The 27,889-nt window shown below is 40.1% G+C and overlaps 1 protein-coding gene across 2 annotated transcripts in view; it reads right to left on the bottom strand.

Moving 5' to 3' along the window:
* LOC149434774 (solute carrier family 23 member 2) overlaps positions 1 to 27,889 on the bottom strand; it is a 229,184-nt gene that overhangs the window by 32,773 nt on the left and 168,522 nt on the right. For both annotated transcript variants that reach the window (XM_089663408.1, XM_089663409.1), the window contains 5 exons: positions 20,900 to 20,988; positions 14,256 to 14,323; positions 10,450 to 10,631; positions 5,240 to 5,360; positions 3,961 to 4,117 (listed from right to left, as the gene is read on the bottom strand). In XM_089663408.1, coding sequence (XP_089519534.1) covers positions 3,961 to 4,117; positions 5,240 to 5,360; positions 10,450 to 10,631; positions 14,256 to 14,323; positions 20,900 to 20,988 — 617 coding nt within the window. The remainder of the gene's footprint in view (positions 1 to 3,960; positions 4,118 to 5,239; positions 5,361 to 10,449; positions 10,632 to 14,255; positions 14,324 to 20,899; positions 20,989 to 27,889) is intronic.

The raw sequence follows: 27,889 nt of genomic DNA, 5'->3' as shown, positions 1-27,889 counted from the left end.
ACATCACCTCTTCTTTTTAGGTTTCTTTCTACAACGTTTGGACAAGTATTTACGTGTCCAAGCTGAGTAGTATATGGGTAATGGACAGAACACAAAACTGCACGCAATAGACACCATACACACCGTACAGGCAAGCTGCGCTGTATGTGCTGATGGCAGATTAGAACAGTCTGCTTGGACATACTCACTTGCAGTTAAATATGAAAGCTTAAAAAAACCTAGCAATGTAATCAGTAAAAGCAGCAGGAGGGGGCGTACGAGCGAAAAGATTAAAAAAAGATTAAAGTCATGTAGGGATGGAAAATTTCTATAAAAACAAGGGAAGACGCAAATAAGAAAAATAAAACAAAAGTGAAACATTAAAGGTGGTTCTAAAACCTACACATTTTTACCTCAATTCCCTACATTAAGGCAAAAATGTTTAGTTAAAAGTATTGCCCTCTCACCCTCCCCCTCAATCGATCAAGTGCTGTGCCTATCTGTAGCGTCTCTCTTCTCTACTCCCCGCTCTCACAGGCTTGGCTGAGGCAGTGGTTCTGCTGCTGTCAGTCAAATCCTGTGACGAGGAAGTGGGGGCGGGGCAGAGCTGCACTGCGTGTGTCTAAAGACGCAGGCAGTGCAGCTTGGGATCAAGCCCACAGGTGCGTCACAATAGGATGAGGCTTCAAATAGTGGCACATCAATAAGAGGAGAAACCAGAAGTACCAGCGGGGGAACCAAGAAGAGGAGGTTCAGGGCCACTCTGTGCAATTCCATTGCACAGTGCAGGTAAGTATAAATCTGCTTCTTATGTAAAAAAAATTGAATTTACAATCACTTTACAAGGAGCTTTGGTTCTAATGGGACTATTTGTAAGGGGGAAGTTGGGAAGAGTAAAAATGCAGATTTTTGTTTTAATCCTTCCTTTTCATCCTTCCTTTTTCCTGCTATTTCAGTGTTTATATTATTATGATCTCAACAAAGTTCATTTTTCTAATATTTTCAGCTATTAGTAACTACAGTTAAATCAAAACTCTAGATAAGCTGCTAAGTACACAGCAAAAGGGCTCATTGACATGGACACAGGGATCCATATAATCGTGCAGAGGGCCATGTTTATCCACATGGGGAGCACAGGTAGTCCTTGCAGCCAACCTGGTAAAAATCAATAACATGCTGCAATGATCCTCGAGCATATTCGCGCGGGACCGATGCACAGCTTTGAATGCGGTTTGTCTGTGTTCAGATCCGTGCATCAGTCCTGCACAGATGTACAATCAGAGGTGTGCGTTAAGATCAGTGTCAGCCTGTCAATGATTTTAATAGGCTGTCAAGATGTGGCTGTATGGACCACCTGTGTGTCCCGGGCAGATGAATATGGCAGTCTGCGAAGGTCTGAGTCTGCGTGTCCACATGAATGAGCCCTAAAAATGTTTAATAAAGTCCACCAGAGTTGGTAATGCTCCAGATGATTTAGAAATCACTGATTAGCCTTTGCTGCCCAGACTGTGGGCACACAGGAAGTGAGGAGATATAGCTCCAATTAGGATGCAGCCAGTATTAAATACCTAACCGGTTTTCTATCCTTTCCCTTCTCTCTACAAACCAAAAATAAAAGTTTTGGCTGAAGATACCACAGAGCCAAGTCGAGTGCTCTGTGGCCCTGTCAGGCCGAGTGTGGGCTGTATCATAGTGAATTAAAGATAAATCCAGACTAATGTCTTTAAACAAAAAGGAAATACTCTTTAAAATCAGGTGAACCAATAAGAAAAAGAAAATATGCTTTTCAGAAAAAAAGCATAGCTTGGTGAAATAATATTGCAGAAAGTGTTAAGTATGCTCAAGGAAGGAATGGTTATGTTTACTCTGCAGTGTGGAAAGCTGGATTTACATAAACAGCAAGCCAAAAATAAAGATGGGAGATGGGTTATGAATGTTCTTTTTTTTTTTTTTTACAGAAGGATATGAGTGTTTACTTTAGTGTAACTGGTGTAGTACATATAAAACACTTGGATAAAACAGGAAATATATAATATGACAGTTTTGGACACTTTGCTACAGATTTCACCTTTTTAAGAGTACCTGTCATCCCCACACAAACCACAGAGCAATGCTGTGAGATGGACCAGCATCATGCTCATGGTGCTTCATGCCACCAGTTCCTAATGAAGATGATGAACCAAAGCATAACTGCTTCCATCCTCTATGGGGGACAGGTAAACATTAATGCAATAAAGATTAAAAACTTAACACAGCACAAACAATAAAACCAGAGAAAAATTACAAACAATGAGAATTAATGAAAAAAAGCTGCAAAGACCATATCTAAGGACATGGGTTTGAGAAAGCTGCAGTGTGTTATCATTAACAGTCTACAGCATCAATATTGGATATGAAAGCAGCAATATAACAATCAAGGAATGGGTCTCATATGGCTAGATACAAATACTGTACCTTAGTCAAAGTGCATGAGGAAGACCAGTTCTTGCTGCATGTAACAACCAATCAAATTTTACTTTGCTATGCCAGGGAGAAAAGAGAAACAATTTGATTGGTGGCTAAAGGCAACCACAATGACTTCCTTCATAGGAAAAAAAAAAAAAATTGGTTAGCTGCACAACTAAAAACACCTTATGTAAAATCACTATCCACAAAGTAAAGGGCATAGGTAGAAAACAGCTAACACGTTTCATGCTGACTCTTAGCACTTAATTATAAATTTGCCAATTTACTCATAAGCACTGAGTAAGGGTGAAACACGTTAGTTGTTTTCTAATGATGCCCTCTACTTTGTTTGCGGATATGTGATTTTACTCATGCTCATTTCAATAAAGGAGCCTTTAGTTGTGTGGCCAACCGGATTTGTTTCTTTTTCCTATGAAGGAAGTCATTGTTACCTTTAGCCACCAATCAGATTGTTTCTCTTTCCTCTCCAGCATAGCAATCTGATTGGTAGCTAGAGGTGACAACAATGACTTCCTTCTTAGGAAAAAAAAAAAAACAAATCCAGTTGTCCGCACAACTAAAAACTCCTTTAATGAAACTGCTTGAGCAAAATTACTTATCCACAACAAAGTAGAGGGCATCAGTAGAAAACAACAAACGTGTTTCGTCCTTACTTACTAGTGCTTATTTATAAATTTGTCAAATTTTACTCATTAAAGCGGAGTTACTGTGAAACGCGTTAGTAGTTTTCTACTGATGCCCTCTATTTTGTTTGTGGATAAATGTGAATTTATTCAAGCGGTTTCATTAAAGGAGTTTTTAGTTGTGCAGACAACTGGATTTGTTTCTTTTTCTTATGAAAACAGCCATGAGCTAGGCCAGCACCTATCAATGTGTGTGAGGTGTATCAGCAGACTGACTTGGAGCGGTGCTTGTTTTCTCAATGACTTCCTTCAGGTAGGTTTATGCAAAAGGCCTAGGAAGACTTATCATGCGCTAAAATATTTTAGCAATTTGCAACTTCCAGTGTAAAAATAACAGAAATGACTAAAGTAAACAATTCTTATATTCAAGTACCAGATCATGGAAGCTACTTTCATTATACCATATCTTTGCAGACTTTGTTTACTAAATCCCATGTTTGAGGGCAAACCTGTCATCAACTAAATCACCCATCTCAGAAGCCTCTAACGGAAGCAGTCATTATCTGATTTGCAGGCCCCTCGATACATCCTGGGCAGTGAGGCTGAACTTATTGAGCCTTACTGAAAGCCCCTGGTATGTTACCCATAAGGAAAATGGCTGCTTTCATCCAAGGTTTCACACTTGGGTATTTGCATTGTGACAGAATCTGGTAACAGAGCATAAAAGTAATGATGCCCAACACCATGCAACCATTCAGAAACCATCTTTTAACTAAACTGTGAAAAAAAGTGGCCTGTGATTGGTTGCTGGGGATTGCTGATCACCATTGAAATTCTACTACATAAGCTTTCAGAGCAATATTAGGCTTAATATTTATAGAATACTACTCACATGGGTAGGGAACTTTAAACCAAGGAGCTACAGCCAGAACTCCTTTCCTGGCATCAGTACGGGCATAAAACCCATATTTGGTATTGTCTGGTGGAAAAACATCCGTCACAGTAAAGATAAAGCACAGCAACCAGGACACAAGGATTGCCATAATAATCTAAAAAAAAATACAAATGTATGCAAATAATAAGTAATTAACAGCGATAAAGTAACAAGACAAAGCTATGGGCGCACTGTACAACGATTCAGCAGCCACTTATATTCTCCAGAAACAACAAAGTACATAATTATAGGTGGTAGCTGATCTTTCATAAAATACAATATACAAAAGTCCCACTTGATAAAAATAAAAGTTGATATATAGCCCTAAAAATTCCCGTGTCTTTGCCTTTAACCACTTCAATACCGGACACTCTTACCGCCCTTCCTGACCAGGCCAATTTTCAGCTTTCAGACTTTGAACAACAATCAAACTTTGAACAACAATTGCGCAGTCATGCAACACTGTACCCACAATGTTGCATGACTGTGCACAGCTGATCACATGGTAAAGGGCCGCTGTGATTGGTCCTTTACTGCAATCTGTGATCAGCTGTGTCCAAAGGACACAGCTGTCACAGAGTGCATCGATGCATGCCCCAGGTGGCGCGTTGGAGGCAGGGTTCTGGTAAGATGTCCAAGGACGCCCTCCCAGAACTGGAGAACCAAAATACGGCTACAGTTTGGTCAGCAAGTAGTTATTCTGTGAAATATTTCTTCCCATTCTCTTAATTCACCTTACAATGTGCAATCCCGCCATCATTATTTCAATGCTCTCACCCACGCTAATGACCTAACAAAGATATTAAGTCTTATGTGCTTTTCCCCTTTAAATTGAGTTTTTAATGTTAGGAGTTTTTAAAATAAAAAAATACTGGTGGATATACAGAAAGCACTATGTGAACTGCCTGGAGACCATTGAGGGAAACATCATTCCTGGTATAGGCATCCTGCCTTAAAGTAAAATAACAGTGGTGGGATAGCACAGAGTATGGTGAATTAACAAAACGGGGCAGAAAAATTTCACAGAATAGATATATAAATTAAAGGCACAGAGACAGGAATTTTGAGGACAACAGATGAACTTTTATTTTCATCAACTGGGACCTTGATATATTTTGTTAATAAGGAGCACATACAGTATATATCTATAAAATATATATATACATATAATTTTTTTTTATTGTTAAAGGATCCTTCCTATTAGGAGATGACATTGCTAGGTGACCTCTGAACTTACCGGGAACATTTTAAAGAGCTGAAACTTGTACGCAGTCCATCCTTTCTTGGACTTGTAGATGGGAAGGGGTAGTTTGACATTCCTGGCATATTGGGAGAAAAGCAGGACCAGAAAGATGGTGCTAATGGAGGAGAAAAACAAAGACATAAGTGATCCTCAACTTGTGTATAATAGACAGAGAAAGGAAGAGTCTGAAAGAGCTATACTGTATAGAATAAAGTGACAGTAAGTTAACAATATTGAATTAAACAAAAGTTCTTAAAACTTAGACAACAAAGGATTTAGAGTGTTGTTATACAGAAAGCTGAGATAATAAAAAAAAGAATCTGTATTTCTAGCCTACAAAGCGGCAAGACAAGGTGTGTGTAACCCTGTGTATGTGTCTCTGTGTGTATCCCTGTGTGTATGTATGCCTGCGTGTATGCGCCAGTGTGTGTGTGCTTTCGGTGGGTGAGCTCTGAAATGAAATCTGTTAAGAAGAGAGCTTTGTACTTGTAAGGGGGGACTTCGATGTACACAGCACACCCCTGAACCCTGCACTCCGTACATAGGGCACCCCTCAACCCTGCACTCCGTACACAATGCACCCCTCAATCCTGCACTCTGTACATAGGGCACCCCTCAACCCTGCACTCCGTACACAGTGCAGCTCTCAATCCTGAACTCTGTACACAGCGCACCCCTTTATCCTGCACTCTGTACACAGCAAAACCTTCAATCCTGCACTCTGTACACCGCAAAACCCTCAATCCTGCACTCCGTGTGCACTGAGCCGTAAGGTGTGCTGTAACCTCTAGGAACCAGTCAGTGGGCAGTAATAATATGCTGTTACCTCTGGCAACCCAATGCTGCCTGATCGGCTGCACTAAACTGATTTTGAGTCTAGCTGCTATTTATGTATGTCTCGGAGTGGGAAGCTGGGGGGGATGGCTGCTAGGGGGGCCCAAGAAAATGTTTGCCCAGGGTCCAATCAGTATTAAAGACGGCCCTGGATCTGGGCTTTGATTAAAGTTTTAATTTACCATTCTATATATCCAAATGAGTTCAACAGTAAAAGAATTGAGTGGAGGGAGAAGGATGTGGTATTAATAAAAAAAAAACAAAAAAAAAACAAACAAAACAACAACATCAACTAGATAGGATGCTATGTCAAAAAAGTAACAGAACCCATCAAATATCTACCACTAGAAAGACACAGCAGCATTGCTCTGGGCAGTTATAATAAAGAAGAATAAAGACAAAACAGGTCAGCAGTAATACAGTTTAACTGTTTTTCCTCTTTAAAAATTTGGAGGTCTGATCTTGTTTGTTGTAGAAGAGTTCTGACCCCTACAATCCCTTCACTAGAACAGTGGGTGCAATATGTGTCCTTTTTGTCCCCTTCATAGATAAACATACATGCCTGCAAATAACATGACACTTTTCAATTAAAAAAAACCCTCAAGAAGAGCATGCATGAAGCTGATATCTATGATGTCTATCATTTATAACAAAAACTTAAGATTAAAAACAAGAAACTCAGGACAATGCCAAAATCTCCGTATCAGTCCCATACAAATGTTCTGAAATGTATGCTTATAGATGCAGCCCTACTCTGTGCTCATAGTTCAACACCCTCCCTCATGGTAATGGAACTTGTCCATCTGCTTCCTTAATCCATACAGCCTGTTCTCAAACCTGTGCTCATCCCTCCAATAATTTCAGTGCTCTGTCAAGCAACAGACCCCTGATTGGCTGAAAGCCTTAGCCCTCCCTCTCCCAATCTGAGCTCTGGCGTTTACACGTGTCAAAACACAAACATATCCATATACAAGTTGTAGGTAAAAATACATGTAATGACTTTCTAAAACACAGAATGCTCGTCTGTCAAATATTTGTTCAAGGTTCTGTTTTAATTAATCCGTTAATATTTGCATAGTGTTACCTGACATTCTGCTGAACTTCCCAGACAAATGACATTTACGTGGGATTAGGGAGATCTAATGGTCACAATGCCATATTTTTCAGGAAACGGTTATATGGTATATACACACACACACACACACACACACACACACACACTAACACAGTCAACGCATTTATCCAAAAAGCATACAGATCAGGACTAACACAGTTACGGTCAGGTCCAAAATATTGGGACATCGACACAATTCTAACATTTTTGGCTCTATACACCACCACAATGGATTTGAAATGAAACAAACAAGATGTGCTTTAACTGCAGACTGTCAGCTTTAATTTGAGGGTATTTACATCCAAATCAGGTGAACGGTGTAGGAATTACAACAGTTTGTATATGTGCCTCCCACTTGTTAAGGGACCAAAAGTAATGGGACAATTGGCTTCTCAGCTGTTCCATGGCCAGGGGTGTGTTATTCCCTCATTATCCCAATTACAATGAGCAGATAAAAGGTCCAGAGTTCATTTCAAGTGTGCTATTTGCATTTGGAATCTGTTGCGGTCAACTCTCAAGATGAGATCCAAAGAGCTGTCACTATCAGTGAAGCAAGCCATCATTAGGCTGAAAAAACAAAACAAACCCATCAGAGAGATAGCAAAAACATTAGGCGTGGCCAAAACAACTGTTTGGAACATTCTTAAAAAGAAGGAACGCACCGGTGAGCTCAGCAACACCAAAAGACCCGGAAGACCATGGAAAACAACTGTGGTGGATGACCAAAGAATTCTTTCCCTGGTGAAGAAAACACCCTTCACAACAGTTGGCCAGATCAAGAACACTCTCCAGGGAGGTAGGTGTATGTGTGTCAAAATCAACAATCAAGAGAAGACTTCACCAGAGTAAATACAGAGGGTTCACCACAAGATGTAAACCATTGGTGAGCCTCAAAAACAGGAAGGCCAGATTAGAGTTTGCCAAACGATATCTAAAAAAGCCTTCACAGTTCTGGAACAACATCCTATGGACAGATGAGACCGAGATCAACTTGTACCAGAGTGATGGGAAGAGAAGAGTATGGAGAAGGAAAGGAACTGCTCATGATCCTAAGCATACCACCTCATCAGTGAAGCATGGTGGTGGTAGTGTCATGGCGTGGGCATGTATGGCTGCCAATGGAACTGGTTCTCTTGTATTTATTGATGATGTGACTGCTGACAAAAGCAGCAGGATGAATTCTGAAGTGTTTCGGCAATATCATCTGCTCATATTCAGCCAAATGCTTCAGAACTCATTGGACGCCGCTTCACAGTGCAGATGGACAATGACCCAAAACATACTGCAAAAGCAAGCAAAGAGTTTTTTAAGGGAAAGAAGTGGAATGTTATGCAATGGCCAAGTCAATCACCTGACCTGAATCCGATTGAGCATGCATTTCACTTGCTGAAGACAAAACTGAAGGGAAAATGCCCCAACAACAAGCAGGAACGGAAGACAGTTGCAGTAGAGGCCTGGCAGAGCATCACCAGGGATGAAACCCAGCGTCTGGTGATGTCTATGCGTTCCAGACTTCAGGCTGTAATTGACTGCAAAGGATCTGCAACCAAGTATTAAAAAGTGAAAGTTTGATTTATGATTATTATTCTGTCCCATTACTTTTGGTCCCTTAACAAGTGGGAGGCACATATGCAAACTGTTGTAATTCCTACACCGTTCACCTGATTTGGATGTAAACACCCTCAAATTAAAGCTGACAGTCTGTAGTTAAAGCACATCTTGTTCGTTTCATTTCAAATTCATTGTGGTGGTGTATAGAGCCAAAAATTTTAGAATTGTGTCAATGTCCCAATATTTATGGACCTGACTGTATTTAACTTCCTGATGATGGAGAGCAATATGTGTACATTTATCATACTCTGAAGCTTCCAAGAAGCCTATCTACTCTGCAAACTTAGCTGCATCATTTTAATTTGTTTTTGTAGTTAAAAATGAGGACCGATCAGGATACACGGACAGTTTGGGGCACACGTGACCAGGGCACTAATGCAAAGTAGAGGGGGCACATCACACACAAATAAATCATTTCATTTTTATAAACAGCCACTAACCAGCCAAATACCTATATCTATTTTTCCCAGATGTGAGACTTTTTTGAGGCCTAAGATACCTCTAAAAATTTTAAGTCCACTTTGCTGAAAATGATTTTGTGTGAGAACATTGAAGCCACATCAGCATCCCAACCTGTTACCATGGAAGGAAATCAGGACACTATTCTTTCTGCTTTTTTCAGATTTCAGCAGCTAGGGCTAGCACTCATGTCTGCCTGATGACAATTCCAGCTTAAGTATTCTCTCATTTATCATAAATGTGAACAAATCTTTGTTACAGAGGAAGTAAACTCCCACTGGACACTTGTACCTACATATAATAATATTTATAATAAAGCTTACCTGTAGGTACAAGGAAGGTCTCCAAAAAATGCACCATTTAGGAGATATTCAGTGCCTCTGTAGCCAAAGACGTCACCAGCACGTGCTCTGAAGGAACAGAATACCTGTGCCATCGTTCAGAGCTCTGTGCTGCGGCTGGGAGTGACATCATCACATCTCGGCCAATCAAGCGGCCATAGCCCGCGGACCTGGAAGGAAGACCAAGTGAAGATGGAAGCCCTGTCAGCAGTGTCAGCGTGGCGCTGGAGGGCTTCATTCTATGGTAAGTCTTTTATAATGTGCTAGTATGCGATGCATACTAGCACGTTATGACATTATATAGTAGGGGAATTTTTTTTTTTTGTGCCCTTGCAGGACACGTGCAGAAAAACTCATGTCTCTACACATGATGTGAATAAGGCCTAAGTGGATTAAAGGCTGCCCCCATAAGATGAAATTTAAATTATATTCCTTTATCTCCATAATTACTTGCTCTCCTATAAACCTCAATCATTTTGAAATACCTTAACTTTCAGGCTACCCACAGAGAGGAAGATTGTTGGAAGCCATTGTATTGCTTGTGGGCTTGGCCCCAACACTTCCATCTACCTACTGGTCAACCTAAAGTAAGAAAGTAAGAGCTTTATATAATTTCATGATGGTCTGCACCATTTGGATTGTCAAGGTTTCTGATACGTTTATGCTAATAAATCACATTAACACTCCCACGCCAAGAAAATAAATGCAGCACATCAACACTTTTATGTCTGATCTACAAAGAGGGAAAAACAACTTTACAGTTCCACATGCCCATTACATCATTACATTGCACATTTCCCAGTTCAGTCACAACTATTGTTAAGGCAGAAAGCATTACTACTTACAGCATTGCAATACCCCAGTGTTTGCCCGCTCTTTCCCCAGCAGCCTGGAAACCAGACAGACCGATAAGAGACACTGTGGGGGTGATCGTTAGTGGTCCAATATATCTCAGGAGAGCTCCAGGTAAGCCGAGAAATCCAATAACCACTTCTATAAGTGAGGACATGATGATGGCTCCTTGGATCTATATTGAATTAAAAAATGATTAGGTCACCAAAATACTGTATCTGTTGAGTGTGCTCCAGTTCGTACATTTGCACTTCTGGTTAAATTAAATGCATATAGAAAGACACAAAATGTAAGATGAGACCATTCTATAGTATATAGCAGCCATTCCCAACTAGGGTTTTTCCAGAAGTAGCTACAGGTTCCTTGAGCTGTGGCTGATTGACCTCCCATTTGTGGGTGGCTGTGTAGTTCCAGGACCAAGGTCTCTTGGCAAAGCCAGCAGCATGACATCAATTATCTGTTTTGCTGTCTGGAAGGGTGGTATTGTGACCACCACTGTAATGATGGCATTTTTCTACAGACCACTAAAGTAAGGAGCATTTTTGCCATTTACCCCCAATGAACTGGCTTTGGTTAGGATTCCCTGAGACCTGAAAATTATTTTTGAGATCCCACTGGTTTAAAAGGTTATTTAACGTGGAAGAAGAGTCTACTTTTTAACTTGTACCTACAGGTAAGCCTATAATGAGGCTTACCTGTAGCTACAGTGAATATCTCTTAAACTTTCACGGGCAGCACAGTGGCTAAATGGTTAGCAGTTCTGCCTGGCAGTACTAGAGTCATTGGTTCGGATCCCAACCACAGCACCACCTGCCTGGAGTTTGCATGCTCTCCCTGTGCCTGCGTGGGTTTCCTCCAGGTACTCTGGTCTCCTCCCACACTCCAAAGACATGCTAGCAGGTTAATTGGATCCGGTCTAAATTGGTCAATGTACGTGTGAATCTAAGTTAGGGACCTTTGAGGGTTAGGGACTGATGTGAATGTAAAATATATATATGTAAAGCGATGCATAAATTGATGGCGCTATATAAGTACCTCAAATAAATAATATAAATAAATAAAATATTCATACAGCAAGCAGCGGGTGATGTCATTGGTGCATGTGCTCTGAAGGGATGGCATACCTGTGCCGTACCTTCAAAGCTCCATGCTCCCGTACGTATGCATGGGAGTGACGTCATTGTGGCCTCGGCCATTCATACAGCCAGAGTCTGCAAACCCAGAAAGAAGACTGGGTGAAGATGGATGCGCCCAGGAACCATGACCGCACTATGCTGGAAGGCTCCATTTCCAAGTAAGTCTGTCATAATGTGCTTATGACTTAAACCTGCAGGGGCTGATTTCTTTTTTCTTTTTTTTTCCTTTTTTTTTGTGGTGATTTACTACAGCTTTAAGGCTGGTGTATAGCCATATATGAAAATGGAACTGCAAATAAAATGTAGGGTGCATGCATTACAATACATGAGGTACCCCACTCTCCCTGGAAACATGAATGCAAAAACACATAAAAGTAATGCTGCAAAGCATGTCAAAAACATTTGAAAAAATGGCATGCACTCTGAAACATGACAGCATAAATCAGCACATAGAAAGATGACAAATTACATAGGTGTGTCTGAAAAAATTTACACAGACTCTGCCTTCAAGCTCACAAAACTAGTTATATTCAGGGCAACATAAATCAAAATCTAAGTGGGAATGTCCATCATAATTTGTTGATAATCTAATTAGAACAGCTTGCAACTAAAAAAATTTAGGAAATGGGTGATTTGAAGCCAACAAGCAGCCTACTCTGCCAGCATAGTTAATCATTTTGCCATTACAATGGGAGAGAGTGCACAAGCCAAATGACTCCAATTGTGATTGAAATGGTCATATGACCACAAACTCTTTAATCCTTCTTAAAGCTAGCCTTTAGAAATGTGGGAGATGTCACAGATATTGAAACATTGATTGCTACATAGTTACATTCACAAAAGTGCTCTGGTTCCTAATGGGTAAAAAAAACAAGAGTGGTTAAAAAACAAGTGATCAATGGTAGGTATTCCCTTTAAAGAGAACAGTTTGCTGAAATAGACCCCTGGTCCATTTCTGCCACCATGCTCCAAATACTGAGTCCTTTATTGTTTAAATCGAATATATGTTTTTGATTATTATTGTTAAGCTGTCCTATTATTAAGATTTTATTATTGCTAATCTATTAAGAATGAAAGTAAAACAAATCTTGATGCCTGAATACTTTGGCATGTGTTAGTAAAACTGTACTTATAATCACAACTACTTAGTAAGTCCAGATGAAGTATAGCTTGTTCTTTTCAGGGAAAATTGGGCTTCCATCTGGAGGTAAATAATGGATATTCTCCTTCTCCTGACAATCTCAGTGATACTACATGTGTATATTTGCTGTTTTTACCCATAGTAGGGCCCAGAAACAATAGTGTGCATTTTGCTTTTTTTTTTTATCCTGGCGCTAAAAAAGGTTTTTTTTTTTGTAATTTTACCTAAACAAAAAAGACCCTGCCCTTTGACCCTGACCTAGCTAGTCCCAGCTGAGAGCGTACACACAGAGGCAGCTCCATGGAATCCTACAAAGGAATGGAGCCTCCAGGGGCGTACTCACCACGAAGCGAACAAGGCCTTGGGTGGCATTATTCAGAAGGTGGCGCTGCCCCTGGAAAAAGGGACTCACGTGGCAGGTGACAGAAAATGGGGACCAGGTGAGGCATTGCCTGAGCTCTGCCATGGGATATGAGAGAGGCTGCGGCTCTCTGGAGGGTGCAGGTAGAGGCCAAATCTCTTTCCCACACAAGGGCAACACTGGGGAAGGCTGGCTGCTTTAATTCCGGAGAGGTGCAGGAGACTGCTGGAAGAACGCATCTGTCTGTGGCTTCGGGGATGGCCGACTGCTTTTTCCCTCTCTCCCCCTTTTTTTGTTTTTTATTGGGGGGAGAGGGGCCTAATTTTTTGGTGTTGCCTAGGGTGGCAAAAAAACAAAATATACCACTGGAGCTCCCCAAAACAATGGGTAGAGAGTACACATTCCCAGATGAAATGCAAAGCAACTACAAGTTTTGCAAGAAAAATCCACAGCAAATCTGGTAGGTGTTGAGACCTGCAGCACTATAAGCTTTTTCAATATTAGAGTTTAATAACACATTAAGCAGTATTAAATCTTAAAGCAAATATTTATTATATTGCAGCTTACCAATTCTTGTATGTGATGGCTGTATTAGTTTCCTTTTTTAGGCTGTCTTTCTTTTTATTTTCATCTGGTGATCCAACCAGTAAGTCTGTTGTTTTTGAATAGAACAAGCTGTTTTGCAGTTACAGGGATGAGTCAAATCATTTAACACTGGTAGGGGTGCTTAAAATGATCGCCTTAAATTTATTTATATAAACCCTTTATCCCAAAAGGAAAACAAAAAAATGTTGTAACTGATTATAAAGTGTTAGCTGGAGTTATGCTTCAATCTTTTGGTATATGTAAATCTGTTAGTATATCTAACACACTCCCCTCCTCCCGCAGATTGATAATGCTGCTGTCCAAATTTGCCCCCTGTGCTCCTTTATGCAGCACTGTGTCTCTAATACAGGAGATGTGTTACTGGCCAGATCACCATGGGAAAACAGAGGGGCAAAAAATCCTAAAAAAAGAAAACTAATGCATCTACCACATCTAATGATTGTAAAGCTGCAAAATATTACATTTTTGGCTTTGGGTTTAATGCCCCTTTCAAATTCCATGACTCTGAACACCTATTAAAAAGCACTGCCATGTGAGTCAATTTGGATACTGTACCTCCCGTATCCTCGGGTACCATATGTGTTCTGTGTGAAGCAGCTCTGTTCCGTTAGAAATAAATATATCTGCAACAGAAGCAAAGCAAAGGTTAGCCCCTTTCCTAATTAGGAATGACCTTTAATCCTCCTACTGGATAATAAAAACTTCATTGGCCTAGTTTGAGAATACCCTTCCATCTATTGAATTAAATGCCTCGTTGACAAATGCAAAAGAGATTGTCAAAAGGAAACATAAAAGTCTTTTATTAACAAACTCCCATCAGATGGAATTGATTTTAGACGGAGAATTGTTCCAGCATAACCTTGTGAAAAGTGACCTTATAAATGTGCTGCTGCTCCTTGACAGTCCAGTCAGCAGAAGGGGGCCCAAAGAGTTAGAATCCCTGTCAGTGTCTTTTCTTTTATACGGTTATTGGGTCTCCATTATTAAGATTTAGCCCAACTTCCTGTTATGCTGATAATGTTTTACCAGACAGGAAGTGAGGAAAAACTCTTTAACAGTAACCCAGACCTATTTTTATTTATTTACTTTTTATTAGACTAGGGAAAGGCTAGAACTCATCAGGTTTCCATTTCTGAGTCCCTGTTTCATAATTTACCTGTTTGGTGGAACCATTGTCGGCAAGATGGGAAGTGAGGGTAAATCTCTCTAAAGTAGCCAAGATTGCAGCAAAAACCCAAAAGGGGTTCTAATCCTTTCCAATTCTAATCAAAACTAGAAAAAAATACTTTGGCATACACTTTAACTGCAGTGATGCTTGCAGGAAAGTTGAGGACCTGGCTTTGCTGTCTGGCAGGGCTGGCTGAATAACAGAATTGGCTGGTGAAAAATATATATATATTTAAGAGAACAAACAGCCAAGAATTGTAAAGAAAAAGTGAAATGAATGCATACGAGTCTGTACCAGTCCAACAATAATCTGCTTCTGTTATATACTGGTTCAGGAAGGTCAGTCCAGCTAATAGTGGATTACATTTCTATGGGTCTCAGAGCTGTTGCTTGTACTAACTTACTACCATGTTTTCATTCTACAGCTCACAAAAAGAATGAGTGGAATGAAGGAAATGAAAGCTAATGTATATACATTTGCTGATTCTATATTTAGCCCATCCTAGGGAGTATTGTGTAAGAGACCTCCAACTACGTGAGCATCCAAACAAAAAAATGAAAAATTAATTACTGGAATTTCCCACTGAAATGATTCCCAGGGTGGGTTCATAATAAGTCGTCCTGACCTCTGACCAGTTTCCATGAGCACATTATTTCCCCATTTCCATCCACAGGCCATAGTGAGAGAATATGTAGAATACACAAATAAAAGATAAAAGTCACACTGATTTATAAGTCCACACGGACATTAAAGACAATAATACTCAAGACGTTATGCTCAGTACTATTCATTGTTTAGTGATCTGGCCATAGCAAACTCAAATCTGTTCCCCAAGAATTTCCGAAAAAACATTTAAAAGTCTAAACACTGTGAAAAACATCCAAGTTGTATGACCTGATGAAGTTATTAACCACTTCCAGTCCGGACACTTTCCCCCTCTTCCTGTCCAGGCCAATTTTCAGCTTTCAGTGCTATCACACTTTGAATGACAATTGCGCGGTCATGCAACATTGTACCCATATGAATTTTTCAGCATTTTTTTGAGAGATATAAAGCTTTATTTTGGTGGTATTTATTCACCACTGGGATTTTTTTTTTTTGCTATCTAAATTAAAAAGTCCAAAAATTTTGAAAACAAGTGTTTTTCTTATAACATTTTGCAAATAAATAGTATTTCATCATAAATCTTGGCTAAAATTTATTCCGTTATATTTTTAGTAAAAACAATATCCCAAATTAGTTCATAACCAAAAATTATAATTTTTAAACTTTTTTTTTACTTTTCTTATTATTTTTAATTTATTTTATTTTTTTTACATACTGTCACTCTAGCAGTACAGTGTCACCATGGTGACACTGTACTACTTGTGGGGGGTGAAGTTTTTTTTTTTTTTTTTTTTTAACACTGATTGCTTTTACACCCATAAATGATGTAAAAGCAATAATTTCTCCTCTCTAGCTGCATTCTTGCAGCCATTGAGAACTACTGAGTGAGCTGTGATTGGTCACAGCTTGTCACATGGTACAAGGCTGTTGAAAATAGCCTTGTACCATGTAACCTCTGTGATCATTCACAGATTTCACACGTAGTAAGCAATGATGTCACAAGTGACATCTTGCTTACTACTCTGCATGTGATCACTGATTGGCCAATCAGTGATCACATGATCGGGACCTCGTACAGAGGTCCCGTCCGACGATCGGTGTTCCACTGTGTCCGGAGGACACAGCGGGCACCAGATCACGGTGCTGCGCGCTCCCAGGAAGCGCGCACAAGCAGGGTGTGGGGAGGCAGTTTATAAATGGCCACCCGACCCTGCACTGCCACCGTCCGGCTGTTTATATACAACGGCCGGACGGGAGGTGGTTAAAGTCAGGCCTGACTTTTGCAGGGACCATACTTCAGAACAAGCAGGCTAGAAGACAAAAAGGGCAATATTATGTTTACACCTACATCTACGAACACCATCAAACTTCATTCAATATATGGACATCATGTATCAATCTTACCACTAAGAACTATTAGAATTGCAACTCTTCAAAGCATGAACATGAAACACGTGCATTCATAAGATGCTTCAGTGAAAAAGAGTCCCTAAAGTAAATCTGGGTAACGCCCGTTATGATCAAAAAATGCACAAACAGAAAAAAAACACATTATAAATACTGACAGACCAAAAATATAAAGAGTTGTAGTTAAGTGCAAACCTCTAGAATTCCTGTAAATCCTCATGCCCACTGGACGTTTTCACAGCTGCTGTTTTTGGCTTTTGTTTTTTTTGTTTTTTTACAGCCAGTAAACTCCCCAGCATTTTATCCTATGCGTCCATGCTCATGTAGGCTTTAATCAGCGTTTTTTTGTCAGAGGTGTTTTTTTGGATGGAAAAAAACCCAGAACTAGTGGGTTTCTAGAGTTTTTTAGCTGTAAAAACGCTCTAACGCTGGAAAACATGGAAAAACGTAGTAAAACATGGAAAAACGTAGTAAAACACGGCAACCCGGCGTTTTTTTTCTAGTAAAAATTTTATTTGTGTTTTTTTTGTGTAAATAACTCTAAAAATCACAAACGTGGAAAAAAGTGCCTAAACACTAATGCAAAAATGCTAAAAAATGCAGAAAAACATTTTTAATGTGACTTTATACAGCTAAGGCTACTGGCATTTTTAAAACACCCAGTGTGCATGAGGGCTAAAAGTCAAACTTGGCTTCTTTAAAGCAAAGGGTGGGCTCAATGACCATTTGTGAGGCTGGAGTTGTATACAGGGCAGTGTCAGGCTTTAAATACTGTATAAAGAAAAAGGTAAAGCCTAAGTACAAAAAAAAAAAAAAAAAAAATCAGCACTAGGGACATAATTTACAGTCAGTAGGACGTGTCCCTTGTGCTTATTCAACTTGAGTTCAAATCCTCCTCTGCCTGTGACCCACCCTACCGGAATCTGTGTGGCAGGGGTTATAACAACTAAGGGGCTGTCAACAAGACAGTCAAACTGTGCCTGTGCTTTTCATCCAGCTCTTCCATTCATAGAAGCCGTACTACAGCTTCTATTAATGAAATGTGGTCTATGAATGGAGGGAACCGACCTATCAATCATCCACCTGTTCCCCACCTCAAAGTTGTGGATGGGGAAATCGGTTCAGTATTTTCTTTTTTTTCAGCCTGCTGACTGAATGAAAAAACTGAACCATGTGTGACCAGCTTTACTCCAAGGTTTTAATCAGACAAACAGAGCCTTCAAAGTAAGCGGGGTCTTCCATACAGTATCTTTAACCTCCTTGGCGGTATTCCCGAGTGTAGCTCGGGGTAACATTTCAGTACCAAAAGCGGTAACCCCGAGCTACACTCGGGAATACCATGCGGCGCTGCTCCGGCATGTGTTCTTCACTTACCTTACCCTGCGCTCCCACGATGTGTCCCCTGCAGCGTCCCCGGCCATCTCCTCCGGCCGATGCCGGCATCCGGCTTCTGTGTCCTGTCCCTGTGACGTCGGGACGTACGGGCGCCGCCGCCGGCGGCGGTGGGAAATTTGAAAATTTTAAAAAATGTCATTTTTTTTTTTTTTCATTTTACACAGTAAAACATTGCTGTTTCAACCTATTTCACATACATTTTGTCCCGAGTGCTTTGTCCTGCGCCCTGCCTGCATTTTGTCTGTTCTTTCTGCCTGGAAACTGAGAAATGTCCATGGCGTCCAAAAAGTGTCCCTTTAGGTCAAAAGCGGTTTAGATCAGCTAGAGAACAGCGATAGTAAATCAGAACCACTTACAGAATTGAGTGATAATGATTCGTGGGGGAAATTCGTCATCAGAAACTGAAAACGATTTTGCGACTGAGCTCAGCAATGTGCGAACTTGGCGCTCTATTTCACATTTCAGTGTTTTTGGTTTGATTATATTATTGAATTAAATTTTTTATTATTTTTATATTATTTTTATGATTATTTATTAAATTATAATTTATGATTTTGTGTTTCAAATTTTATCATACCCGGGATGTTTACTAGACTCTTGTTCGGACAGATTTCAGTGAGTTTTTCCTAAAAATTACAGCCTACAATAAAAAAAATACATATTTCCATGCAAAATAATGGTACCGCTTTCAGCACCAAAAATCTGAAATAATCATACCGCCAGGGAGGTTAATTAATATTCAGTGATCTGAGACTACACAGGTATATATTTATTATAAAAAGTGTTTAAAAACTTGAAAAAATTTAAAAAAGAATAAATCAAAAAGTAATCAAGTTTCTTTTTAAACCTCACGACCGTCTGGTAGACATACCATCTCCAAAATATGTGTATTAACCTGTATTGCTTGAGTGCAGCTATAGGCAGTGATGCCGACACTTCATGTTCTGCAAGTCAGATTGTGAACTTGTACGGAGTCAAGATCATTTACTGTAACTTTAATTCTTCTCTACTATCAAAATAGTGGTTAATAAAAAGTGCAAATGGACAGCTCTCTAGGGATAATTACCCTGCAGCACACAGCTAAAGCTGGCCATAGATGGAAGAATTTTAAACAATTTTTAGGAAAAATCATACATAAATTCTCAGAACTTTCACTTGTTTAAAAGATTTCCTTTGCTTTTAACATTGATTTTGGAATGAATGGACTTTACTGAATGAAAACCCCATACACTGTTTGAAATTCGTTCATTTGAGAAAAATTTTCTATCCTGCTCCTTCAAATTTTCTCATCACTGCGGTTGAGAATGAATGTCAGTTTGACCCCACTAATGATTAGGAAAAACTTCTAGAACATTCTTTCCCAAGACTTTCTACCAGTTTATGGCCAGCTCAACTCAACTTGTTTTGTGAGTCATAGTACTTCATAAACGTCTTGGGTGAGTTCTTGATGGCCCTACATGAATTGAAATTAGGCCGGTTAAGCAGGGACTGGCCGAATTTCAATACATGTATGGGCACCCTGGTTGTACAGAAAGTCGATCAGTATGCACAGACCATAAGTGGGTGGAAGGAAGAAAAATGCTCAAGTCCCTCCTGCAGCGTTATTGTGTTCTTCCAAGAGGAGCCTTCCCTGCTGACAGAACACAATCATTAGTGTTGCTGGCTATAGCTGGCAGCGCTAATTGCTCTGGAAAAAAAAATGACAGGTCGGTGGTACACAAGTCGATCGATAAATCAACTTGTGTACAACCAGCTTGCCCATAAATGGATGAAAATTTCAATCCATGTATGGCCAGCTGAAGTCTTGTGATTCCTCCACCTGTCATGCACACACAGGATGCCTATAACTGATATGCTTACTATTAAAACCATGAAAAGAAAATAGCAATATATCTACAACACTGCAATCAGGGGCAACTAAATAGCCTAGTCAATGGGAACCCACATCTCCCTCAGCCTGACAGAGGGAAGTCTGTCTGCTAGTGGGACCCTGGGCCCATCCAGAAGATGTAGGTACACACATCCCTTACACATGAACAAACCTGTTCATCAGCTTTTACAACTCTACCAAACATCTTGCTGTGAAAAAGCTTAATCAAGATACATACATATGCAACTGTGTGGATGAGAAATCTCTAGTGTATGTCATCTAGACATTAAAAACAAATTTTAAAAAATCCAAAAGCTTCCAAACATGGGATATTGGTATTAAAAAAACTAAGGTTATAGCCTTCTGCACCCATAACTTGAGCATTCAGGCCATGAAGCCACCTCTCCTTTGTAAATAATTGTACTTTTCCAAGCTTAAATCTTGAGAACCTGACCTCCTGCACTTCATTTCCCTGACACTGCGGTTTACAGTACAAATTCTTTTCCCCATCTGAATAAACCCAGCGGCTCCAGTGTTGGAGATTATATACATTCTTCATTTCACAAAAGTGCCCCCACTTGCTGGGGAAAATGGATTAACTAGCTGCCAGCAAGGAAAATAATCCCAGGAGTATCACACGCCAGTACTTTCCCAGCTGGGTGCTGGTCTGCAAACATACAAAGCATGGTAGGAAGAACTCCGGTGTCACATGCCCCTGCTGTTTCCCATTCCTAAAATCACTGCCATACTTACCTGTAGTATTACATTTCCACTTCTCAAGAGATAAGATGGCACGAGCTGGGGCAAGGAAAGCAAAAGCACTTGCCTGGAACAAGGGTAACCTGGAGCAATGGCAGAACAAAGAAAGACAAGTGAAGTTCATTTCTGTTACTCAACATCACAAAAGCGACACTTCATTCTTAAAAGCCAACAAATAAAGAAGCGACAAAGGCTTTTTTAATGATTTCTCCACTTCCTATAAAGTTCACATACTACATAAATCTTAATTGACTTTCAGGCTTGAAAAAACAAAACATCGGTCTGGTATAGCCCCAACTCCATCCTACAGTACTTGCGCCACACACTTATAAAGCATGTTCTTTTAATAATGGGAAATGGGGGTGGGGGCTGCAAAGGAGTGTCAGCGCTCGGACTAGAGTCACCATTTAAATAATACGCTCTCTGGGTTTTGGAGCTCTGTGGTCGATAGGATGAATAAAGAGGGATCTATACAAGCTCTAGCTGCCTGCTTTTAACTTTTCAAGACTTTGACTAGATGACAAATTTACTTTATAAACATATTTACACAATGTTATAAATTTTTCTCTAACGTTACCCGTATTTCTGAAGTCCTACATCAAAGTGAAATCAAACACACAGCAGTTCACTGCCATTGATTGGAATAAAACCATCAATAGCAGTGAACCGCTGCAAAAAAAAAAAAAAAACCCATGTAAATACTTTTTTCCTGTGTATTCTGCAGAGGTCACATGATCTTTCCCTGCTCATTCCTATCACCAATGTGAAAATGATGACGTAAGTAGATAATGCAGTATTTAATGTAACAGCATTTTTATACATCATGGGTTTCATGACACTTGAATGCACAAACTACCACTGCTGCAACCAGAAAGTACTGAGAAGAATAAAGTATGCTGGGGGTAGGGAGGAAAAGTGATGTCTATACTGCAATGATGCCCCCCACACTGGAAATTATGTCTAGTACACACGATGAGAAAATCTGCCAAAAAAAAAAAAGTTTATGGAGTGATTATACGATAATGTGATTGTTAATACACAGCTCTCGAGGGCTGGTTACAACAGTTCATGTGAAATTATTAGAAAGGACAAGCATGAAAATGTTTCTCGAAGATAACAGAATGAACAATTTTTCATGTAATTAGTATAGTATTTGTAGAAAAAAAAAAATGGAGTGGCCAAGACCTCAAAGGCTTGGAAACAAAAGTTACAAGAATTTTCGTAACTTTAGTAACCTATTAATTTTCGATATGAAACTAGCATGTGAAAAAAAAAAAATGACAACCATTTGTCCGATATTCTCATTGTGTGTCCTAGGCTTTAGGTTACACAGATGCCCCATAACTGCCATCCATGGTTCTTCTGACTCAAATAAATAGCTCTGTGGTTCTTCCAAGTACAGTTCCTGATTCCTGTGAATCCTAAGCCTAGTGAATAAATATTGGGAGTAAACAAAAAAGTGTCTGTGCTATTCATCACAAGACTCTAAATTCGTATCATCTAGATTCTACCAGAATACACAAGTTATAAAATTCAGAATATATCCTGGGACTTTACTGCATTAGAGGAATGTTTTTTCTATGCATCAACATCAACACTAAAACATTTTGGACTAAACAAATCTCCCTTAAAGGCTCTTGACCAAGGCTAGTGATAGGCTAGTGTTGTTCCTTAAGATGGACTTGTGCTTTACCCATTTAATGCAAAGCAACAGCTTCACTTTAATGCACCCCTTCCAAGTTGAACATATTCACGTTTCCTATCCACTGCTCTATTCAGCTGATAGGTGCAAAGGAAAAGCAAACCTTGTGCAAGCTCCAAGTCCCTCCATTTGAAGCTTACACAGAGCAAAGGACTCATTCCCCACCACCCACATGACAGTGCTGGACCATTCACCAGTGATGTGTAGCAAGTCACATGCTTGTCTATACATGGAAGTACCAATACTTGAACAGAAAGGCAGGGGGGGCCAAAAGTGCCTGCACCCATGAAAAGGCAACAGACTTCGATGCCCCAAATTGTCCATGGGCGACGCTTCAAAAGCCTTTTGCAAGTCATAATTTTAGAGTTAACGTTGAACGATGGCCCTGGGATTATTGCTTTTACTCCAGAAAGCACAGCAATACTTAATATGTGAAACACATTTGTTATCCTGGATAGAGGCACTCAACTTGCATATTTCCGTTCATGTATTTATGTGGGGCATAGGACTTTTGGAATTTTTATTTAATTGATTATGCGCTACTTTAATTTTTTTAAAGTTTTTTTTCTTCTCAACTTTATTGTTATCACATAAGGGGCTGACGGGCACCCTGTGTTATGTGATAGCTCAATGGAAGTGAGTCTCCTTAAAGTGGTTGTAAAGGCAGAAGGTAAAAATCCTTTTGCATGCAGCTCCCCCCACAGCCCCCCCCCCCCCCAAGTAGATACCTGAGTCCAGTCTTTATTCAGCAATGTGCATGAGTGCTGAGGCTCTCTCGCTTCTCTTTGGTTCAGATACAGCAGCGGGAGCCATTGGCTACCCCTGCTGTCAATTAGAGCCAGTGACGACGGAGTGGGGGTCAGGGCTGAGCCCCACTCTGTGTGGGGAGCAGGGCTCGGGAGCGAACCCACACGAGTGACCACCATAGGAAAAGGCTTCCTATAGTGGGTACTCTGAGGGGGGAGGAGCCAGGTGCAGGAGCGGGGGACCCGAAAAGAGGAGAATCGAGGCTGCAAAACCATTGCACAGAACAGGTAAATATACCATGGCCTAGCCAGTCTCCAGACCTAAATCCAATAGAACATCTTTGGAGGGAGCTGAAACTCCGTGTTGCTCAGCGACAGCCCCGAAACCTGACAGATCTAGAGGAGATCTGTGTGGAGGAGTGGGCCAAAATCCCTGTTGCAGTGTGTGCAAACCTGGTCAAGAACTACAGGAAACGTTTGACCTCTGTAATTGCAAACAAAGGCTTCTGTACCAAATATTAACACTGATTTTCTCAGGTGTTCAAATACTTATGTTCAGCAGTGCAAGACAAATAAATTCTTTAAAAATCATACAATGTGATTTCCTGAATTTTTTTTTTTATTCTGTATCTCAGAGTGGGAATGCACCTACAATGTGAATTTCAGACCTCTCCATGATTTCTAAGTGGGAGAACTTGCAAAATCGCAGGGTGTTCAAATACTTCTGTTCCTCACTTTATATATACAGTTGTGTTCAAAATAATAGCAGTCAGACATCACTAACCTGATCAATCACTGTTTTTGGTAGAAATGATATTTCTACATGGCAAATAATTTACTAGCAGGTGTAGTAGAGTAATAGAAATCCAACAGACCCAACAGTCATGACATGCATGCTGCTGATTCTGTGTAATTGAATCACTAATTGAAAGGGGCATGTTCAAAATAATAGCAGTGTGGAGTTCTATTAGTGAGGTCATTTATTCTTTGAAAAACAGGTGGCAATTATTGCCCTTATTTAAGGAAGGAGGGCAGCAAATGTTGTACATGCTGGTTACAGTGCATTTCTCTCTGAAATTCTGAGGAAAATGGGTTGTTCCAGACACTGTTCAGAAGAACAGCATACCTTGATTAAAAAGTTGATTGGAGAGGGGAAAACATATAAAGAAGTGCAGAAAATGATAGGCTGCTCAGCTAAAATGATCACAAATGCTTTAAAATGGCAACCAAAACCTGAAAGACGTGGAAGAAAGCAAAAAACTACCATTGGAATGGATAGAAGAATAGCCAAAATGGCAAGGACTCAGCCAACAATCAACTCCAGGAAGATCAAAGAAGGTCTAAAGTTACCCGTGAGTACTGTTACAATTAGAAGACGCCTATGTGAAGCCAAGCTATCTGCAAGAAGCCCCCGCAAAGTCCCACTGTTGGAAAAAAAAAGACGTGCTGAAGATGTTACAATTTGCCAAAAAGCACATTGACTGGTCTAAAGAGAAATGGCGCAACATTTTGTGGACTGATGAAAGTAAGATTGTTCTTTTTGGGTCTAGTGGCCGGAGACAGTTTGTCAGACGACCCCCAAACACTGAATTCAAGCCACAGTACACTGTGAAGACAGTGAAGCATGGTTGCGCAAGCATCATGATATGGGGATGTTTCTCATACTACGGTGTTGGGCCTATTTATCGCATACCAGAGATCATGGATCAGTATGAATACATCAGAATACTTGAAGAGGTCATGCTGCCTTATGCTGAAGAGGAAATGCCCTTGAAATGGGTGTTCCAACAAGACGACCCCAAACACACCAGTAAACGTGCAACATCTTGGTTCCAGACCAACAAGATTGACATTATGGAGTGGCCAGCCCAATCCCCGGATCTTAATCCAATAGAAAACTTGTGGGGTGACATCAAAAATGCAGTTTCTGAGGCAAAACCAAGAAATAGAGAAGAACTGTGGAATGTAGTCCAATCATCCTGGGCTGGAATACCTGTTCACAGGTGCCAGAAGTTGGTTGACTCCATGCAACACAGATGTACAGCAGTTCTCAAAAACAGTGCTTATACAACTAAATATTAATTGATTCAAAGGAAAGCAAAATCTTCAAACATTTTTCAGTTTATATAGTGAATGTTTGAGTTTGTAAAGAAGAATACAAACACTGCTATTTTTTTGAACAGTCTAATATTCACTTTTCTTCAATTTTTTTAGAGGAACGATACAAATTTGATATATTTTTCTTCATGTTTTGATTTGGAATAGAATGTGTAGTGTTCCCATTGCATTTGTGTGTATGGAAATAAAAGCTATTAAAAGGATTTTGAGCTTTATTCACTTTTTTCAACACACTGCTATTATTTTGAACACAACTGTATATATATATATCTATATACACACACATACAGTATATTACATTCAAATCAGTCCCTAACCTTCAAGGAGCGTACAATCTAAGGTCCCTAAATCACATTCATACATACTAGGGCCAATTTAGACAGGAACCAATTAACCTACCAGCATGTCTTTGGAGTGTGGGAGGAAACCAGAGTACCCGAAGGAAACCCACGCAGGCACAGGGAGAACATGCAAACTCCAGGCAGGTGGTGCCATGGTTGGGATACGAACCAACGACCCTAGTGCTGTCAAGCAAAAGTGCTAACCATTCAGCCACTGTGCTGCCCATATATTGTGTTTGTGTGCATTAACTCATTAACTTTAGTGTATTTTTTACTGAAAATATGGGTTTGATTAACAGTTGTGCTAATATCATGTAACACTAAAAATGGTAACAGCATTATATTCTCCTGGACAATTTTATTCTCCATGGTTTCTGCTTTCAAAAAATATATAATGTTTTGGGGGTTTTACGTAATCTTCAGGCCTAAAATGTGCATTTAAACATGTGGAAACAAATGCAAAAACAACTATGGCAAAAGGTTTGCTTTAATGATGCCAAAATACAGGAGACACTGTAGAACAGTAAAGTTTCAGGACACATTCTATATTGCAATATGTTTGTATGCATTCTGGTTCCTGCACTGCCAAGTAAGCACCTGCAGAATGCTGACCATTAACGCTTTGACCCACGGTGATACAAGCTGTTACAAAAACATTTTCTGATTGAGCACTCAACTACACTACATATAGGAATAATAAAATACACAGTTAATATAGTGGCGGCATTAGCGATAACAACAATCATAACAATGTTTCTTGTCTCCTTGAACATTCAAGCCAAAAAATACTGACCCATAATTATTACTTGGCTATCAGTATTCCTTTTTTCATAGATAAGACAGAATTTCTTCACTACTCCTCTCATGTGCAATGACCTTGCTGTGTTTGCGGGGAAGAAACAGTCTAACATAATGGAGAACATCACTATTTGCCAAAGCCAACTCCCTGAAACAGTCCCAGGTCTGCACCTGGGTCTGCTATATTGCTATGCAATTTGTTTGGACTGCAGAACCAGCAAAGTCTGAGCTTTACTAAAGGGTAGTAAAGGTGAAAGCATTGTGGAGGTGTTCCATTCTAATATTTGTGACTGAAGTTTCCCTAAGTTTAACCTGTGAAAACAGAGATACGGAGTTGCCATTGTTAAATATTTTTTTCAAATGTCAGGGGCTATCGTGCTGAGCCACCGATTCAGAACATGAGTGCAGAAAAGGGGTTCAGACTTCACTGGCATGGCATGTTTGACTCCATGTCACAGGCTCCCTGGCTTAGTTTACATCCATATACCTCAGCTGCAATTTTATCAAATCTGACGTGTGGGAAGAAAAATCAGGTAATTGGAAAGTGCACCCAGACAAAAAGGAATAGAATTAATTAAAGTGGGTGTTAACATGGGGAGCCAGAGACTTAACCAGGTAAAAGCTGTAATTGGCTCTCCCAGCAGTTACAAAATTGGCAGCCTGCCCCACTAGCTCGGTGACAGCATGCTGGGAACATGCAGATCTTCAGATCCCCCACAGACACATGTGCAGTGGCTGGGCATCAAGGCTCACATGCCCTGTAGCCACATACATGCATTTCCATGTTTTTATGATCTTTTAGGCAGTCCATAGATAATTCCATTTCTTTCCTTTCCTCAGTCAATGTTGATGGGGGAATGCCTCCTGCAGTGCTATTGGGTACTGCTGGGGGGGGGGGCTTTGCACGGGGAGCCTTCCCGGCTTGCAGAACACAATTATTACTGCTAGCGGCTATAGCCACTGGCAACAATCACATGTAAAAAAATCTGACAGGCTGGTTGCACCCAAGTCGATCCATCAGCCTGCCCATACATCGAAATTCGGCTGGTCCCTGCTGAATTGGCAGAATTTCGATCCATGTATGGCTATCTTTACACGGATCATGAAACTCTTGCTGACAATGCCTTTATCTTTTTCATTCCAGAAGGACAGAGCCTATTTTGTCAAGGCATCATATAAGGTCAGGATCTACTTTTTAGAAATAAAAAAATCATTATGGTATCAATATGGTACCTTTGCAGTTCTTGGCTGTGTTCACACATTTATGTTACAATATTAT

Source organism: Staurois parvus, unplaced genomic scaffold, assembly GCF_062004578.1.
Source record: "Staurois parvus isolate SC_StPar_1 unplaced genomic scaffold, SC_StPar_1.0 ptg001680l, whole genome shotgun sequence".
Classification (NCBI taxonomy): Eukaryota; Metazoa; Chordata; class Amphibia; order Anura; family Ranidae; genus Staurois; species Staurois parvus.
This window is presented reverse-complemented; position numbering and strand designations above follow the sequence as displayed.